This window comes from Dermochelys coriacea, chromosome 3, assembly GCF_009764565.3.
Source record: "Dermochelys coriacea isolate rDerCor1 chromosome 3, rDerCor1.pri.v4, whole genome shotgun sequence".
Lineage (NCBI taxonomy): Eukaryota > Metazoa > Chordata > Testudines > Dermochelyidae > Dermochelys > Dermochelys coriacea.
Window position 1 is genome coordinate 146,913,805 of NC_050070.1, and position 20,804 is coordinate 146,934,608.

The window sequence follows — 20,804 nt, forward strand, 5'->3', positions numbered from 1 at the left end:
GTTGTCTCCAGTCTTCAAAAAGATTGGATGGGGATGAGGAAGTAATCCTGACAAATACTTTCTCCAAATCCAACTTCTATCCCTATTAAAACAATGAAGAAAATATTAAGAAACATTGAAACTAATTGGAAGGAATTCAGCGAAGAGCAAGCAAAATGACTAAGGGACCAGAGAGACTGATTTATGAAGAAGGATTAAAAGAGCTAAATATGCATAGCTTGGCCAAACGATGAGTTTAGGTTAGCTGTCTACAAATATAGAAGATGGGCACTCACTGTGGCAAACATTTTTTAAAAATGGCCACTAATTTTGGGTGCCAAACTTGAGGTTTGGGTATTGAAGACTAAAAGTGCCAAAAAGGGAAAATAGAATAGACTTGAGTAAAGGAAGTGTAGTTCGATAGGAAACATTTTCCTAACAGTAATATTTATTAGATTAGTATTGTCTCCCATAGGAAGTAATGGAAGCCCCATTGCTTGAGTCATTTAAAACAAACAGAACAAAACACTCACAAATACACTGTAGATGATGATACTGTGTTGGCAGGGGGATAACCTAATAGATCTCTTAAATCAATAATTTATGAAAAGAGAAAGATGCGCAAGTATCTGGAGGCTAATGGAACCAATAAGTCAAATGGGTTTATAAAGAACAAATCATACTGGATAAATTTGATGAAGTTTTTGAAGTTTTCCTATACTAGTGGATAAATGGAGCGCAGTAAACATAATATGTGGATTTTAGTAAAGAGTGTTCTATAATGCCTTATTGAACTTTATTTGAAATATTAAGCCAAATTAGTTTAAATAAAAGCATTGTAACACTCATTAAAATTGGCTGTAGAACAGCTGAGTATAACCTAAGGTTAATGATAAACAGCAATATTTCAGATGAGGGGAAAATGGCCATTGACATTATAGAGAGTTAGCTTAATTAGGCCTAGTTTTAGTTTATACCCATATCAAAGATAAGGAAGAGAGAATAAGATAAACAGCCGGTTACATACAGACCAGATTGTGGTTGACTATACATGGGTGTGGAAGAGAGGGAAAGAGTTCACAAGGAGCCTCCCTTCCCTCAAATCCTTGTGTCCTTACACAGGGACCAGCCACAGTGCAACCAAAAAACAGAGCAACTGCTCTGTGCTGGTGGTGCCACCATCCCTCCTTCACTATGTGGGAATTTTCCTCCAGGGCAGATTGGAGAGGCCCTGGAGGTTTTTTGCCTTCCTCTGTAGCATGGGGCATGGTTGACTTGAGGGAGGCTTCTCTGCTCCTTGAAGTCTTTGAACCATGATTTAAGGACTTCAATAGCTCAGACATGGGTGAGGTTTTTCATAGGAGTGGGTGGGTGAGATTCTGTGGCCTGTGCTGTGCAGGAGGTCGGACTAGATGATCAGAATGGTCCCTTCTGACCTTAGTATCTATGAATCTATGTGGAATGAGAGGCTGTAATCCTCTGTAGCAGCCAGAAAAGTGGGCCAGACGTAGCGGAAACACATACTGCACCTGTTTTAAAGGTGACCGAGCTGCTACTACAGGGCATCAGCCTGATTGAGAAGTCAGCAAGAGTTCCTCCAGGGGATCCAGCTGCAGTGCAGCCCATCCCATCTTCCTCCTTCCCCAAGTGCATGGCTGGCTTTTTATAGCACAATCCAGCCCGAAGTCTGCCAATACTAGTAAATGGTGAGATGTTGCAAAAAGAAGAGTATTAAGATAAAAGAATGTAGGGAGTTTAGAAATAGGTAAACTTCAAAAGTTTTGATTCAAATAGTGCAGCAGTTCTCAAACTGTGGGTCGGGACCCCAAAGTAGGTTGCAACCTAATTTTAATGGGGTCACCAGGGCCAGCATTAGACTTGCTGGGATCCAGGGCAGAAGCTGAAGCCCTAGTTCCAACCTCACCTGGGACTGTGGGGCTCAGGCTGCAGACTGCTATCCCCCCACCCACTCAGGGTGGCAGGGGTCATGCAGTAACTTTGTTGTCAGAAGGATGCAATGAAGTTTGAGAACCCCTGAAATAGTGGTCCTGTAGCTCTCATTATCCAAGATGTATCAAATTACTCAAACCTCCATTGGCCAAGATTTTTAAAAATTGGTGCCTACAGTTATCCTCCTAAGTTGTATATGGGCAGCTCAATAGGTGTCCTGATTTTTAAAAGAGCTGAACACCTACCAGCTCTCATTGACATCACTGGGGCACTTCTGGGTTTCTTAGCACATCTAAAAGTCAGGTCGCTTAGCTGCCCATATATGGACTTAAGAGACTATCTTTAAATCCCCTGGGAGATTTTCATAGGCACAGAGGCCAGGAAAGTTCACCACCTGGATTCCTCTATGAAAAATACGAGTTCCAGTTTCGCAGAGCAAACTCAGGTTTGTCAGAGACTGAAGACCTGGGCAGTCACGCCTCGTGCTTGAAGCAGGAGTCAGTAGACCGGAATCGTAGCGAAAGGTCAGAGCTGGGTTACCTGGAATGAGGTAGGGCAGGGGCAAGACTGAGTCTGAGGAAGGAACAAGACAGGAGCAAGGCTGGGAAACAAGCAGGGACAAGAACTATTTCAACCATTGGCAAATATTTTGAACAGCCACTGAACTGCTGCTGGGCTTAAGAGCTGGTCTGCTAACTCTTCCTATCATTGGTAGTGTAGCCTATCAGGCCACCTACAGCAACTTAGCTGTACAACTTAGCTTTACAGCTCATCAGGCTGCCCAGACTAGCTCTGCGGCAGGCCCTGATTCCTGACAGGGTTCTTGCATACATTTGAGTTTCTACAGAGAATATTTGTTACACTGCAAAGTTAATGGACATTAGAACTAATTGGGAAGTGATATTTTCCCCCACAAAAAGTTTTGGTTTCTCATTGAAAACCTGAATCCAACTGAAAACCGAAAACCAAAAAAAAATTGTGTAAAATTTCATTTTCTGTTTTTTCAATGAAAGAACAAACATTTTCTTCCAAAATAAATGTTGCGGGATGGGGGAAAGAGGGATTTTATTTTTGACTAAACTTTATTTTTTATGTCAATTTTTCAGCAGATTTTTTTTACCTCATGTAGTGACATGCGCTGCCTTGTTCTTCTCTGATTATTTGTGCACATGAACCCCATTCTTGTTGCAAGTGCATGCAACATCCCACTTCTTTGGCCAGCAGTATTCATTAGGGAACCCCCACAACCCATCCAGAAGGCAAAATGGGCAGAGCAGGCCCAACTGGCCCTTATTTCCTTCTTACCAGCCATGGCAGGGAGATGAAACCTCTGCAATGTTCATCTGCGTCTCTGTGACTCTGTTGCAGTTAGAGTTAGTGATTAGTTAGAATAGTTGAAGATAGTTATTTAACTCTTAGTTAGTCTGTTGGCTTAAAAAATAAGAAAATTTTGTATTTTTATTTTACTAATTTTCCTTAGGTAGTTAGTAGGCTCAGTACCCAGCCCTCCTTCCCTCAGGTATTGGGTTTCGATCTGCTAAGGCAGAAGCAAAATCTCTGGATCTCCTGGAACTTAATACATGTCCCTCCTCATGTTTCTGTGCTACTCAATGATTGGCATTGTAAGTGCCTTTTTTCTTTAGGCAAAGGGTGTGTTCCTGTCCATTGCTTCATCTTTTTCCAAGTGGACTCAGAAGGCAAGGGATGTCTGCCTAAGGCTATTTCTTCTCTAGCACCCAATGAAAACCACCTCAGACACCAAGAAGAAAGACGTAGCTAAGGCTCAGTCCTCTTTCCGGTCACTCTTGGCTAGTGCCCCAGTGAATTCCACCTGGAGTCCCTGATATCTAAGAAACCCCAGTTATTGATTTAGATCCACATTCAACTTTTTCATGATGGGTAAGAAGGAGCATAATTCCAGAGATGAGCTGAGACATAAGTCTCCTTCTCAGGGACCCTCAAAACTGAGACACAAAAGAGTCAACATGTTTTAGACTCATCTCTCTCCGAAGCTGAAGGGCAGCCAGTGGCCTACGATGGCCGGTATCAGGGTCCAATTTGCTGACTCTTGCAATGTCAGCAGCGCTAACTAGGCATTCAGTCACCAAAAACATTTTATAGCATACAGTCAGAGTAGCTCTTCTAAGGACACAAGGGATTCAGGTCTGCCAATATCTCAATGATAAGTGAGGGAAGGGGAAGATCACCCCAGCAGGTGACCAACTTGACTCAAATAACCTTTGCCAAAATGGACCTCAAAGTCAGTAGAAAAAAATCCTCACTTACTCTACATGGAACGCAGGCCACACGTTTTGCAGAGGCTTCCAGATAGGATATCTGTTGTGATAGGGCTGTCCTGTAGCCTTTATTGAAGTAGGACTAGGAGCACCCACCCCGAGCAAAAAAACAACTGCCGGTTAGTCATCAAACAGACATCCGTGTGGACAAGTACTCAAAGCAGAAAGAATGGTTATTTACCTTATGGTAATTGTGGTTCTTCAAAATGTGTTCTCCAAATGGATCCCATGACCTGCCTTCCTTCCCTGCAACTATGGAGTCCTTCTGTTCTGGAGTTCTGTATTGGTGAAGGAACTAAGCAACAGTTAGGCCCACTCCATCCTATATGTTCTAAGGTGGGGAGACACAAGGACATCTAGGGCGCAGGTGCAGCCCCATTGGACGCTGCTGGCCAAAAGAATCCAGTCTCATGCATGGAATGCATGCACACCACGTGTGGAATCATGTGGACAAAAGATCTGAAAAGAACCACAGTAACTGTAAGGTTTCAGAGTAGCAGCCATGTTAATATGTATCTGCAAAAAGAACAGGAGTACTTGTGGCACCTTAGAGACTAACAAATTTATTTGAGCATAAGCTTTCGTGAGCTACAGCTCACTTCATCGGATGCATGCAGTGGAAAATACAATAGGATGATTTTATATACACAGAGAACATGAAACAATGAGTGTTACCATACACGCTATAACTGTTATTTTTCCCCCCTACTGTTCCTCAGATGTTCTTGTCAACTGTTGGAAATGGACCATCTTGATTATCACTACAAAAGGTTTTTTTTTCTTTTCTCCTGGTAATAACTCACCTTAACTGATCACTCTCGTTATAGTGTGTATGGTAACACCCATTGTTTCATGTTGTCTATGTATATAAAACTCGTCCTACTGTATTTTCCACTGCATGCATCCGATGAAGTGGGCTGTAGCCCATGAAAGCTTATGCTCGAATAAATTTTAGTCTCTAAGATGCCACAAGTACTCCTGTTCTTTTTAGTAACTGTAAGGTAAGTAACTGTTCTTTACTTCTGCTGATCTGTCTATTCATATTTCTAGATGAACCTCATCAGCCTTCCTCATCAAGCAACGAGAGCATGCCCAGTTACTGCAAAAATGATGATGGAGATATTTTCCTGACAGCTGAGTCCTGGAAACCCAATGTCTGTACTAGTTGTATTTGCATGAATGGTGTGATTAACTGCTACTCTGAGTCTTGCCCACCAGTATCCTGTGAGAGACCTGTTTTGAGAAAAGGACAGTGTTGTCCTTATTGTATAGGTAAGCAAATAAACAAAATAGTTTGCTCTTCCCTACTTGGGAATAAGAATAAAGAGGTATATTTTCAATCAGTTGGAGAATGTACGGTCTCCTTTTGTGTTGGTGCAGTTTGTGCCTGCAATTGAATTGTAGGCAAAAATCTGCATATTTGAATCTGTAGCTACCTGATTTGTACCTACAATGGGGTAGTTAGTAGGGCAAAAATGCAGATGCAGTTTGCACCCAAAAATGGGAAGCAACCCTTCTGAAAATTTACAACTTGGTTACTTATGACCGTTGATGAAAACATTAAAGAGAAATTCATCCTCGTTGTATTTAATATGATCTGTAATGATATGTAAGAGGATATAAACAGCATATTCAATACAACTGTAGATAATGCTAAATTGGAAGGTATTGTGAAAACTCGTAGAAGATGGACATTTTATGAAGAAATATAAGTAGGTTAGAAATATAGCTAGAAAAATGAGTCGTCATGGAAAAATGTAAGTTGTATCTGGAGAAAAATATTAAACATAATCAGTGGAAAGGAGATTTTGGATAGCAATAATACTTTAAAAATACTGGTGACAGTGAACACAAATTGGATTTGAACTTGCAATTAAGTATATAAAGGTTGCCATTAGAAAGTGAACATTTGCCAACAGTTACACACAACAGTATCAGCGATTGCCCTAGTCTTTCACTAAACTTAGAATAAATATTTTTGGTAGCAGATGGCAAAGGATGATTTTTTAAATGACTCTGCTTTAGCTGCAAAAAACTACAATTTGGAGGCACCTACACAGAAATATCATGCCATGAATAAGGTAAAGTAATAGTCCTTTGTCTGGCATTCGTCACAAAGGACTTATGATATTTTAGTCAGTTTTGTGACCCTCATTGCCAGGAAGAAGTGGAGAAAAATGTGGAGGGAATTCAAAGAAATGCAACAAAAAATTGAGTGGCTGTAGGAACTGATGTTTCAGCAGATATGGTTCATTTTACCCATCTATATAATAGGTATAATAATATTTATCTCCATCATAAGGGCATGTTGAGAGATTTTGAAATATTTTGAGATACTTAATAACAATACTATTAATATAGCACTTCACTTCTTCAATTTGCTGTAGAACATTAGGTAATCCTTGAATATAAGGTGCTATAATGTTTTATGATATACAAAAATTAACTACAGCAAAAGTATGTTATTTAGGTTGAAAGACAAGCACTGAAAAGTTAGGAAATGTCAAGTTTACAGTTGCTCTTCAGATTTCTAGTGCTCGAGTTACAGGTCTTATTACCTTGGCTAGCAGCAGGAGAAAGCTGTTATTTGGAGGGGAGGGATGGGCTGCTAGGATCAGATACTGGATCTTGGAGGGTGCTGGTGGAAAACCTGGCCCATCTGTCTCTCCCCTCTTCTGCTTTCCCCATTTACCACATGGAGTTAAGGGATAGCCGCCCACATCTGGTTTTCCCCAAAGTAGGAGATGGCCCCAGGAGGCCATTCACTGGGTCTAAGAGATAGCTGGAGGGAGCCTAGCCTGGCTTTCCCTTGCCCACAGTTGGTCCAGCAGCTTCCAAGCATTCCCAGTATAATGTCAAATGCTGCTGCTGTTTTGGCAGCAGCATGATTGTAACACTAAGAATGTTTATGTTCAGCTGTTGTTTTAGCATGCTGCCAATGGTTTTTTTTTTTTTCCTGAGGACAACAATGGAGAGAAGGGAAATGGTGATTTTCAAAACTTTTGATCTTGATAAAACCAGAACAGAATTTCCTGGGATAAAGAAAAGGCACTTATCTAGCCCAAGGTCATTCCCCTTCGAAGTATCTTAAGTCTGGCTATTGCAAACAATTAAGATGTTAGTTTCTCAATAAAAGGTCACAAGAATCTGTAATAATGGAAAGCTCTAAGCAACCTAAACATAGATGTCACTGTTATCTTCCCACACAATAAAATATATTTAATGTTGAAATGGTGTTGAGTCAACCAACACAAAGATACTTTTAAACCTCTCTCTTGTGGACTTTTTTTAAAAATGAAAAACAAACCCTAATTACTAGAAAGTCTGGAAATGCACAGTTAAGTCTGCATGCTATCCCCCTATTTCCATGTGTAATAACTGACCATCATCATCCCAACCAATTTCTGTCACACACTCAGCCTTAGTTTTGTCCTTTACACACACACAGAGTAATATAAGAATTTAGTATTAAAATGCACGGACATTTTTTCTTAAATACATTTTCAGCTTAATACATCAAAAACACAGTATTCCGAATTTTTCACTATGTAATAAAACTACACAAAATTGGAATAGAATTTGTTCTCTTGAAACCATAGCACTTGTGGTCACGTAAAGATGGGACATCACTTGCACAACCTGAATACGAATTCAAAAGTGGTAGTCTTTCTTGACTCATCACTGGGGGGATCTCATCTGGAGTAATAGAGTTGGGGAAGTCTTAGGGCATGTCTATACTGCCCTGCAGTTTGGATACAGAAGCATAAATAGCAGTGCGCACCAAAGTGCTGCTCTGTATCTCATGTGTGGATGCTGCGGACACAAACTAAAAAGTTCCTAGTTTGAATAACGTAGTCCTCTTCAAACAGGATTACATTAATGCAAGTAGGAATCTTTTCGTTTGCACCTACAGTGTCCACACATGGGAGTTACAGTGGAGCACTTTGGTGCACACTGCTATTTACCCCCCTCTTGTCCAAACTGTGGGACAGTGTAGACATACCCTTTGACTAAGTTTGATTGAACTGGTTGAAGTTGCTTGAGGAATACAGGATGGGAATAAGAAAGGTCCAGTTCCTCATCATGAGTTCCAGAGGCCATGTTTTTTCCATCCTAATGGCTTTATTGAAGGGGTTCTGAGAACTAGAATTCCTCTCTCATCACATCCTCCAACGCTCACTATTCTACTTAAGACTTGGGCTCTTTGAACCCCCACAGACACTTCTGCAGAATGTCTGTCTTTGAATGACTGTGTTTCAATACCATGCAAAATAAGCTATCGTTCTTCTGTGCTCTGTTGTGGTCTACTTCCTTGCTCTCATGTCCACTTCTGATACCAAGTTGCAGCCTCTATAGCCATGTGACAAAGGCACAAGACCCCAGTAAGATACTTTGTATTCCACCCTTCTTCCAAGATCTACTTAGAATTTAAGTTTGAGACTCCTCCACAGAGTCCTCATTATGGAGGAATATCTCTGCCATGTCACTGACTCACTCACTACCTTTCCATTCTGTAGCAGCTAGAAGTCTTTGGACCATACCAAATATTTGTACATCAGACTGCATCACACTTATTTTGCCAGCTGGTGGATTATTCTGCAGTTCTGACTGCATTTTTCACCACACCTTTATTTTTAATCCATCCCTTTTGTTGCTCCATGGAGCTGCAGAATGTCCTTAGTGGCATTTTCTAAGTTGTCTTTAAGTTCAGGAAGGAGAAGCTGTTTAGATAGGGTCTCCTGGATTGTGAAGCTGTGTTCTGAACAGTATTTAAAGCATAATCAAGGTAGAGTTCCATTGGATAGTTTCTGCTGTTTTCTTGGAGTACTTTGTGGACCAAAGTAGAAGGATTTCTGTTCAGTGTTCCTTAACACAGGCAGCCTGTAAGTTTTGAACACCTTCTCCTTCCTTTTACCATCTATTTCTGTAATTTTTGTTTGTGCATATTTTGGTTCCAGTTTCTGGGCTTAATGAAGCAGGGTGCTCAACATTTCAACTCCCATTAAAATGGGCAGGAGTTAAGAACACTGAACATCTTGAAGGAACAGGTCATGTATCTGGCCCTTCTCCTTTGACTGAGTAGAGCAGTGAATCTTGCTTGTTGGCTGTCTTGCCTTATTGTACAATACCCAAAGGGCTACTACCATAGATAGTTAATGAGGATACTAGAACAGTTTGATAGGTAATTTGGGATTTGGAGGTTCCAGTTCAAAATGAGTAGGCAGAATTGTTTAAATTTTATAAAAGATATTTGTTATCCAAAAATGATAGAAGAACATGTATTAAATGCAACACAAATGTGGCTTTCAGATAAATAACCTCCTAGTAGGGAAGAGAAAGGAAACCAGAAATGTGATGTCTGATGTTACGGAAAAGTCCCAGTGATACAGGTGTCATCATAATGCATCTATTATTGAAGTTTTTTTAACTCAACCAAACATTCTGTGCAGCTTGACCTCTGGCATAAGAAGGAAATTAAAAATCATAATACCAAACTACACATCTGTGTCATCACATTAATTTCATGTTAACAGAATTTGTCAAACAGCCATGAAAACGAAACTTTTTTTTTTGTTTTCTGGTATTTTATAAATTAGAGTAATAGAATAATCAAATCAGTTTAATTCTTGTTTACTCCAGTGAAAATCTATTGATTTCAGTAGAGTTAAACCTGATTTACACCTTTTGTGAGAGAGAGAGGAGAATTGGACCATACATAGTGGGTTTTTTTTAAAGTCCTCACCTACTCAGTAAGAACATCTTAAATTATTAAAGTGGAAAGATTTTTAAATATCTAAGTTACTCTTTAAAATAAAACTAGCTAGATTATATATAGCAATTTGTCACTTCATAGTCAATTTTACTTTCAAATTCCTATGTACTAACACGCTGTTGCTCTGTTTCGGTTGCAAATACCTAAATTTGAGAGCAGTTGTGACCTGCTAATTTCCCCTTTTCTAACAACAGTTCAATCCAGAACATAAAAGCAAGATTTCAATTACTGCTCAGTCTCCTAATGATGACTTATTTTCTCATACCAACTTACTTTTAGTATATTTTCAGTCAGAAAGTGTTTTTATGGAAACTGTAGATAAGTATAGGTTTCAGAGTAGCAGCTGTGTTAGTCTGTATTCGCACAAAGAAAAGGAGTACTTGTGGCACCTTAGAGACTAACAAATTTATTTGAGCATAAGCTTTCGTGAGCTACAGCTCACTTCATCGGATTCAGTGCATTCAGTGGAAAAGTATATTTCTATTGTTTTCCAATATTTTGTGTTCTTTGCACTGTGTGCGCAATTAATTACTTGGTCTCACTGACTCTAGGAGCATGTTCACTAACATAAAGTTCCCTAATATGAAAGTCTGGTTATATAAAAGACTATAGAAACTTTTTTGTTCCTTTTGTCTCCAAATTCCTTCCTCACTACTACTAGTATGAATGGTGGGGCAGACATCTGGGAAAAACAAAAACCTGGAACATTTATAAAATGTCTTGCTCTTTTTGGCAGCTTTCAGTAGCTTTTCTTTGTTTATGTTTGAAAATGTGGCTTTCACATGCTTCCTGTTGTTCTGCTTTTAGATGACTTCCTGAGCACTTCTCTAAAGCATCTCTTGCTGTATAATCCTCCTTAATATTTTTATCCCACAGTTGAGAGAGAATTTGGTAGGCAAAATCTGCAGGGCTAGTATCTTCCTCAATTTTCAGAGTAGCAGCCGTGTTAGTCTGTATTCGCAAAAAGAAAAGGAGTACCGGTGGCACCTTAGAGACTAACAAATTTATTGGAGCATAAGCTTTCGTGAGCTACAGCTGTAGCTCACGAAAGCTTATGCTCTAATAAATTTGTTAGTCTCTAAGGTGCCACCGGTACTCCTTTTCTTTTATCTTCCTCAATAGTATAGTTACAAGTTCAGCAAGTCCTGTTTTGCAGGCCCTGCATCCTTTCCTCTGACTTTTCTATTACTTTTTCCATACATCTTCACTTTTTCCCAAATTCATCTTACATGTTAAGCGTTCTCCTTTCTTATGAAGAGAGACTATTTCACATTGAGAACCTGTCTTGCTTATAGGAGAGAAATGGAGAGCTATATGATGAGAGAAGATAAATAAGATGGTCTTGTACTTATTTTTGGCATGGTTTTTTGCATTTGATTAATGGCTGGTTCAGACAAATGTCTTTTACTGGGGCCACTGGAAGCTGTGAGAAGATGTAGTTGGAGCTGTGCACTCCATCTTTCATGACCCTCCTGCTGTATTTTCATCAGGGGAAGGTAGGGTTGCACTTTTGTACATGGATCCCCCACTGCTTCTTTCTTCCCAGCTCCTACTGCATTGAAGACTCCTGTCCTAGGAGCAATGACCTCCATCCGTCGCCTCCTGGTTCAAGTTTCAGTTGAGATGGAATCCACATAAATGAAAAAAAAACATTTGAGGCTAATCCTTCATTAGGACTTCTACTCACTCATTTACTTTACCAATTCATGAGCTGCAGCATCACTACTCTTCAATATTTTCTTTAATTCTATGAAATGGGATCCACTCTGACTCCTTTCCCTCCAAAGGACTGTGCAATGCCATATCCTTTGGGTTTGTTTAGCAAAATTCAATTTTTATTTTTATAATTTGCTGGATAATATTGGTCTTTATTTTTGAGCATTTTTTAATTTTTATCAATTTTAAATTTTAACAGTGTGTGAAAAATCTTAAAAAAATAAAAACAGTGCCTAAACTCATAAGCTTCTGATGCACATCAAGTGAAACCTATTCTTAAAGGGAACCTGGAAAGTCTGTATTTTCATATGCTCTATTTCTCTCACAAAGTGGAAAAAAAACCACTCGTATCACTGAAAATGGAGCAATTCTTTTACTGTGAAAATATTAATACTGTTAAATGTTTTATAATCAAAACACTGTTTTGTCTATAACATTGCAATGTGTTTGTGTCAAAATGGGTCTGATTCATACACGCAAGATAATTGAAAGAGGAATGGGACTATATTGAAACTAACACAATAGTTTGCATTCTTTAAACAGAAAAACACTTAAGTTTTATATTCCTCTTTGTTTTGCTTGTACATATGACTGGTAACGAAACTGCAAAATGTTTGCAAAGCATTTGGTATTTTCACATTTTACTGTTGTAACGTGTTACATAGTCAATGGATATGGGTTTAAATTTTTAAGAAATTAGGCTCGTGCCCTTTTTTAATTTGTTCCTCACTGGATTTTTTTTAATATGTTTATATTATGCCCTATCAAGTCATCATAGCAAATTTTTTTTTCAACAGAAGATACAATACCAAAGAAAGTGGTGTGTCACTTTAGTGGAAAAACATATGCAGATGAGGAACGCTGGGACATTGACAGCTGCACACACTGCTACTGCCTTCAGGGTCAGACCCTTTGCTCCACTGTCAGTTGCCCCCCTCTCCCCTGTGTAGAACCCATCAACGTTGAGGGAAGTTGCTGTCCCATGTGTCCAGGTAATAAAACCATTGTCCTAAATTTTACAAGTTATACCGTTGTCAGAGGCTATAATCAGGCACAGATCATTGGACTCGATTTGAATGTTGATTCACGTTGAGCAACATATGCAAAGGATAACAGGAATTGTTGCTTATATCACAAGAAACAGACACACACAGGAGAACAACGCAGGAAACTGCATACTCACCACAGATAAGAAAGTAGTGCACAACAGTATAGTTCAAATCTCCTGTTCTGAGGAAGGACTGTTAACTCAAAGATTAACTGTTTTGCCATTGTTCTCTCTGAATTACCTTTCATTAAATTATTAGATAAGTGAAGTGTGAGAGGAAATACTTTGATTCCTCTGTAGACTCCACTGTTGCCTAATGTTTCTGTTGCTCCACGAGTCTGGGATATTGTTTCAAATTATTTATATTAATAACATTTTAAATTGCTTATATGAGTACTTTTAATTGTGACTTGCATGTAATGAGACAGTTTCTCAGCTATGCACAGAATGGAACCAAAGGAGTTTGATGCAGCTTGCTGAATCAGGCCTGGCTTCTTATAGCAGTTTATTACAGCTGTTCTTACCTATGCAAGCTGTTAACCTCCAAGAGGCTATCTGCCAGTCAGAGAACTTTAGCCATGTCCCTACACGGGGAGCTGCAAAAAAGTTGGTAATAGGAGTCAGTCATGCCAACCCTACTCCAGCTGCGGAGATCCAGCTGCTTTCTTGACCTTTTATGCCACTAGAACAGCACAAAGGGACCTGATTGTACTAGAGAATCTTACCAAGTATATTATGTATTATGAAAAGATATTTTACTTGAAAAATTTAATACAGTTTACATTGGTATTCTGTACTTTATGAAATGAATTAAAAGATAAGAAAATCCACTGCACAAACAATAACTTTCTAAATATACTCAGTAAATAAATACATTATAGCAGATAAAAAATTCTATAGCCGTAATAACTCCAGAACCACCAATAAGATCCACAGGGCAACAATCCACAAGAAATATTTTCTGAATTAAGAGCCGAGCATCTGTTGATAGGTACCGCAAAGTGCTGATTCTATGGATTGTGAAAAATATTTATCTCATCTTGCAGAGATGTATGTACCTGAGCCCACCAACATCCCCATTGAAAAGACAAATCATCGAGGAGATACTGAACTAGAAGCACCAATTTGGCCTACACCCAGTGAAAACGACATTGTCCATCTCCACAGAGGTGAGATCTGGCAGAGATTGTTAATTGTACTCTATTAAGTCTGTGATTACTCCACATGTCTTAGCACATTATCCTGGGAAGAAAGTAAAGGTGTAAATGAGCCATCTTTTTGATAAGCTTGCAGAATATTTAGATAAGATCTAGACATAATTTCTGTAGGATTAAAAACCAGAAACAATTCAATCTAGCATTCTGTACTAGAAGCAGAATGCCTGAAATGTTTCATTATGGCAGGAATGCATGCCCATCCTTCAATTTTTTTTATTTTAAAGCATCAAAATAAACATCTAAAATGAGTTCCAGTGTGTAATATTAAAGAGATTTGAATATATATAACACTTGGTTATAAAACAAAGTAAATCAATAAAAATAGTTTTGAAGTGTCTTCTTAAATACTATCAGTCTGAGTCTACCACCCTTGTTCACATTAAGTAGGATTTACTCATAAGATTAGTAATTAATAAATTCAATGGCAGTATTCTCTTGGGAAGTGTGACACAACTGAGACCTTAATAACCAAAAATAGCTGGTTATCTAGGTTCTTGCAACCATCATCATAATGCCAGCACCTTACAACTGTATTAATATGAACAGATCTCTCTACTGTATCTCTCTCCTTCCCCCATTATGGTGGGAGATTTTTTTATGTTTAAATATGTGGTTTTAATGATCAGTACTTGATGGATGTTATGATAGAGAGGTTAAATTACCAATGTAATTTAAGAGAGTTGTTTAGCTTCACAGGAAGCCATGTGATGTGTACATAGCATTTGCTGCATTGAATGCTGAAGAGTACGTGTTCAGCAGCGTACACAAGACACTTGTTCCATTGGACTGTTGGCATTTGTCTCCCCCAGGAACTATGCTACTACAACAGAGACAGATAATCCAATGGAACAAATGTCTGGTGTGATGAACAGTGTTTGGAATGAAAAGTCAAATGAGTGTAGACACTATTAAAGCTGTTCTTCTGCTCAAGTTGTTTTGATGCTTTATGATAAACAGAACTCTGAACACTAAATTATTGGAATAAACCTCCACTCTAACAAATATACACATGTTGCTGTTCAGTCAGAAACTGGCAATAGCTACATCTGCACACGTTTTTTTTAAGGTATACTTTCTCTTTAGAGTCATGAAATACTCATGCAAAATGTTGTCACAAGAGTGTCCTTGTTTTGTACCATGGTAAAAAGTCATCTTCGACCCATATCATCTTTGGCTGAGGAAATTCAGCAGGGAGACACTGGATTTGTTGTCAGAGGAGATCATCAATATTTATTTTCAGGAGGACATGATATCAGTATACCTTAAACGAGTATCTGTTGAGCTTAGAATCGCTCCAATTATCACACTTTCTAGTGGTTTTTATTTTTGTTTGTTTGTTTTTGTTTTAGTAATAGCAGAGCAACTCTGGTGATATCTGGAGTCCTCAGATTTTCTTGCAGTGGTCAGTCATCTCCCTTTTGCAATAAAGATGACCATACTAATTCTTTGAGACATATCAGCTCTGTCTTCGATTGTTGTTGACTCTGAGCTATTGTTACTCATGTGTGGATCTGGCAAACTCAGGAGTTGCTCTTGAGTGACTTCACTCTTTTCTGTTTGAGAGGATCAAGAGCTATTGTTCATCAGCCCTAAAAGTTCTCTTGCCTAGGGTCATACACAAGTGTTGTCACCCCATCTGTTCGATATGTATCTGAAGCCATTAAAAATAATAGTAAAGAGTCCTGGAAGACAGGATCTTGTTTGCAGATGATATTCATCTCTATATGTCTTTTCATCATACCTAGATGGTAGAGTTGGTCAGCTTTCCCAGTGTCTTCACTATGGTTAGGCCTGGATGAGAGCTAGCATGCTGAAATACAACTCCAATAATGTAGAGGGAACACTGGTACGCTGGAGAAAACAGCAAAAGGAAATAGCAAAGGCAAAATTTATTTATTCCCTCATCTGAGAGACTGTCTCCCTTTTGATACTTGGGGATACTGTGGGATTGTGAGCTGCTTTTCCATATTCAGATAGCAATAATTAACCATGCCTTCTTATCTCCAGATTAGATTTCTGAAATGCTGTCTACTTGGAGTTACTACTTTATTAGATATTACTTCTGCCCATTGAGTTACTGAAATCCAACGTAGAACTCTCCATACACTGTTTTTCATGCTGATAGTCTCATTCAGACCATGTCCTAAATTCATTCCAAAGATGGTTGGCCTTTTCATAATAACCAGTATATTCACCTACCAGTTTTCTCCCCTAGACCCTGTAATTTCAGCAGAAATAAAGCTTAATACCTTAGATGTTAAAAGAGCCCTTTTATACTCCTTGAACAGAATGAGACTTTTTGGTCGGTTCTTAGATTGTTTATAGAATATAGTGGCAGAGCTAAGGGCAAATCTGCATCTTCCAGAGTCTGACTGGATTGTGTGAGATGTATGAGAGCAGCTTATGAGATTAATAAACTGAATCCTCCTTCAAACATTTCAGCTCATTCTGCCAGAGCACTGACTTCATCAATGACATGTTCCCTCTCATAGAAATATGTACAGCAGCTACATGGTCTTCAGTTCATATGCTTACTAGACGCTACTCATTAGAGGCATCATCAAGAGTGGACACTCAAATTGGAAGAGCAGTCCTACAATCTTTGTTCCAGTAAATTCCTCGCTCCCACCCCAAGGTGTTGACCTGCTTGCTAGACACCATTAGTAGGATCCACATATATAGGATCTTGAAGAAGAAGAAACAATGGTTACTTGCCTTTACAGTAACTGTGGTTCTTCTAGATGGTCTGTATATGGTCTTGGGAGGAGGAGCACGAAAGCATGAGGGATATGCATGTGCGACCCCCTAGAGGACACTGCTAGAGAAAAGATGTCTGATCTCCTGCGCAGGGGCACCAGCACGTCATGAGTGGAATCCACATGCACAGACCATCTTGAAGAATCACAGTTACTGTAAAGAAAGTAACCATTTTTTCCAGTATGTGCCCAGATTTGAAAGAATGCACCTGAGGTGAGCCTCAAGGCTACTTCAGTAAAAATCCTGCTAAATAAACATCCCAGAGTCTGTGAAGGTATCAAGAGTTTAATCAACCCAGAGGAAAGGGATGTCAAGGAGCAAAAATCATTTAAGGAAAAAACAGCATACATTTTTTTTGCCTTAAAAGTACAGTAGGAAAATTGAAGGAAAATGGCCACAAAAGACACAGATGCAGTGTCTGAAGATACTGAAGTGATGCAAGGAACAAGTGCTGACATTACTGTAACTCAGGTCCTCAAAGATATAAAAAGGAAATGAAAGAAGATACAATATTAGAAGAAATAAGTATCAGTATCTTATGTACATGTATGTTCCATATTACTGTAAAACCAGAGCACCTTGCAATCTTTAATATGTTTATGCTTGCAGCACTACTGTGAGGTAATTTTACAATATGATAAAAAATAGGTAATTAAGCTGGAATCTCATGTAGGAGAAGCTGAGAAAAGAATCAGCTTTTGGAGAACATCCACCACATTGAAAGGAGAAATTAAGATGGTGAAAGAGCTACTATAAATAAACATGATCATAGAAAAATTATAGCTTTATAATCACACCTGGTAGAATGACATAGTATTAATAGGACCACCAAAGATTAAAAATCCACTTCTTCATATGAAATAGTTACTTGAAAATATGCAGAAATCATTATTCCAGCCACAAAAACTGTGGCTAATAACAAATGAGAACACACACAAGTGTGACCCTCTCCCTAAATATCAATAGGGTAAAATTTCAGGATATGGTTAACCAAAAATAAATAAATAAATACAAGGCCACAGTACTGATGCTGGTATTTCCATAATTCTATTCTTGTTTATGGTCAAGACAGAAAAGGAGCACTTACTTTTTTTTTTTTTTTTTTTTTTACTACTAACAAATGTTCACTCTTTCAGACATGAGTCATCTTCAAGGAGATTTCAGAGAAGGCATTGGACTGCACTCCAATGAAGATACATCTCTCAGCTCTGTCGCCTGGGTGACAGTTCCCATCATGACAGCCCTGGTTCTTATAATAGCCCTTCTGCTTGTCAATCAGAAAAAGCAGTGGATACCAGTGTCCTGCTACAGAGCCCCAACAAAGGTATAGTGTTAAAACTTCTATATCTAGATTTCTGCTTTTCTGGAAAATAGGGGGGGGGGGTCTCCTGAAATGTATTGTAGGCTACAGTTGAGTCCACTTAATGTCAACTCATTTAAATTATTTTGTCCATGTCTCAAACCATTTGCACTAATTCAGAACAGTTATGCAATGTCAAATTAATATCACCAGTTACCTACTCCATATACTACTATGTTTTCGGGAGGTAAAACCAAGCCAATCTCAAGTGAGACTGTCAGATAAACACAGGCAGACACCCCAAACTAGTGGTATAGTCTATGATTAGATTTCATGAAGCCAATAACAAATTTGCACTCCTGGATCACTATACCAGAATTACCATGGAGTCACAGACAGTCCCCTAAGACTTTCCAGCCTGTCTTGCCACCCAGGCAAACTGAACCTAGTGATAAAAGGTTATTAAAACCAAAAATCAGACCACATCAGATTACTGCCAACCCCAAAGGGTCAGTCGCTTACCCCAGACAATGGATACTCTGTCTCACATCAAAGACAACTCTGGCAGCCAGTTGTTCTCGTAAACTAACTAAAGGTTTATTAGCTAAGAAAAAGAAATGAGTTATTGAGAGGTTAAAGCAGGTAAAATACATTAACAGGTGAGTCTAAATGTGTAAATCCAAAATGATAGAAGAGATGTTGTAATCTGCTAGTTTTCCATAAATCTCTCAGGGTTACTCAAAATAACTTCGGAGATCTCTGTCTTGCATCTGGAATGCTTCCCTATGAATGTTCAAATAGTTCAGAGATGCTAGATCCTTTTTTAATCATATTTATAGCTTTTCCACACACAAAGCAATGTGAAGTGTCTTTACTCCTCCACCATCTCTTGCTTTGATATTAACATTTCAAGATTCCATTCACATTTGATGAATTTAGTCTGAGAGCTACACAATATAAAAGGCAATGTAATAGCAAATAATAATCCTTCATTAGTCTTCTTGAAGTTTATACATCAAGTACATTCTTACCACACCTTTGATGTAGGGTTATTTAATTACCAAGGTATAAATAATGTAAATGTAATTACAGGTGATATGCAATGCAAATATAATTTAATAAGTCAATTGGTTACAGATAAGTGAATACACTAACATTAGCATCTCTTTTTATATCTTGGAGCATATGAGTGAATTATTCTGAATGCATACTAATACTTCTTTGATATTCATACAAAAGTGAACTGGCCTATTGCTCTAATCTGAACTGGCCTATCAGTGTCACAGCCCCTTCTTCTGAAATGTCCACACACTCTTATCATTCTCACTGGGAGCAAAACCAAGAACATCATCTTGACTGAGGACAGCCTATTTTCTCAGTCCCATTGAGAACAATAGTAGATGACAGACATTTTGAAAAGGGGCAATTCCTGGTGAAACTTTCTGCAGAAGAATATTCTTCAATCACTGCTGAAGAAGCAACTTTCGGTTAAGAAGGATAATGCCAAAAAATGGCCACTAAACTGTTTAAACATCAAATTTCGCCAATGCACAAACTTTCAGAGACTTTTCATTGTATCACAGGTTTGAAGAGTCTGCATTATTCCATTAAAGTCATTTGAGATTTAAAAAGGTGCTAAATTTTTTAAGTGGCCCTTTTAAAAATTAATTTTAACTCATAAATGGATTTATTTGTAAATTCTCAGAAAATTCATTTTCTGCCCAAAAAATAAGTCTCTAATTTTGGAGAGGTTACACTGTGTTCTTCCTATATAAATGATTGAGTCTCTGCTTTAAGTACAAAATTGTGGAACTACGTCCAGTGCTTCCATAATAATAAAAGCCTGCATAGTACTTCTGCTTGTTATCTCACCAGCACCCAGGTAAGAAGAACAGACTATTACTAGCTGATTGAAATCACAGTCAGAGCAATCCCTGAAAGTACCTTTTTTTGTCAGTCTGCATCATTCACATTTACCATAGTCATTACAGGAACTAATTATCCATTTCCATTTAGTTTATCACTCATATAAATTGATATTTGAGAAAACACATGTTGCTGGGCCCAGTAATTCCCAACCTTTTTTGTCTGGGGCCAACTCCTCCCATGGATTGGTCCCTGGGGTGTCTAGGACCTATTACATCATGCCCTCAACCTGCTTGTTACATCTCACGTATTCTGTCTTGCTGTGCTTTTTACACTTTTTTTCTTTTCTAGTAATTTTCCTTGTTACTTTTTGTTTGTTCTTGTTACTCCCACCAGGCCCTCCTCTTGCTCCTCAGTAGTCCCACCACTGTGTCCCACTCAGCAGCTGCATGTTCCTCGTCTTAGTCATGCTACAAAGCAGTTTGTATAAACTCATTGTAGCACCACCTAGTGGAAGAGTACATACCACACAGGCAGAAGCAGCAACTGATTAAGGAAGAAAGAAAAGGAGTACTTGTGGCTCCTTAGAGACTAACAAATTTAAATTTGTCTCTAAGGTACCACAAGTACTCCTTTTCTTTTTTGCGAATACAGACTAACACGGCTGCTACTCTGAAACCTGAGATTAAGGAAGAGAACATACAGCCAGTGCCCAAATCCCTGTAAAAAAGGATTGGTTTGCCCCCACAGAAAAATTTGGGTAGGAACAGCTGCGCTATACCTTCTCTTAATTTACCATAGAAGCAGATAAGTGGGACAATAGCAGATCTTTACTAATTTTCTGCTGTCATATCACATGAGATGTCCCCTAAATGTTGTAAAATGTTACTTTTTGGATTGT

At 38.5% G+C, this 20,804-nt stretch overlaps 1 protein-coding gene and 1 long non-coding RNA gene across 2 annotated transcripts in view; one reads left to right on the forward strand and one right to left on the reverse strand.

Moving 5' to 3' along the window:
• CRIM1 (cysteine rich transmembrane BMP regulator 1) overlaps positions 1–20,804 on the forward strand; it is a 325,649-nt gene that overhangs the window by 297,161 nt on the left and 7,684 nt on the right. Inside the window, 4 exon segments of the mRNA XM_038396670.2 lie at positions 5,277–5,498; positions 12,513–12,707; positions 13,810–13,932; positions 17,874–18,061. Coding sequence (XP_038252598.2) covers positions 5,277–5,498; positions 12,513–12,707; positions 13,810–13,932; positions 17,874–18,061 — 728 coding nt within the window.
• LOC119853520 lies at positions 1,356–20,456 on the reverse strand. The gene is made up of 3 exons (XR_006280145.1): positions 18,560–20,456; positions 4,216–4,685; positions 1,356–2,469 (listed from the first exon to the last, which is right to left on the reverse strand). It is a non-coding gene; the product is annotated as an uncharacterized LOC119853520 (long non-coding RNA).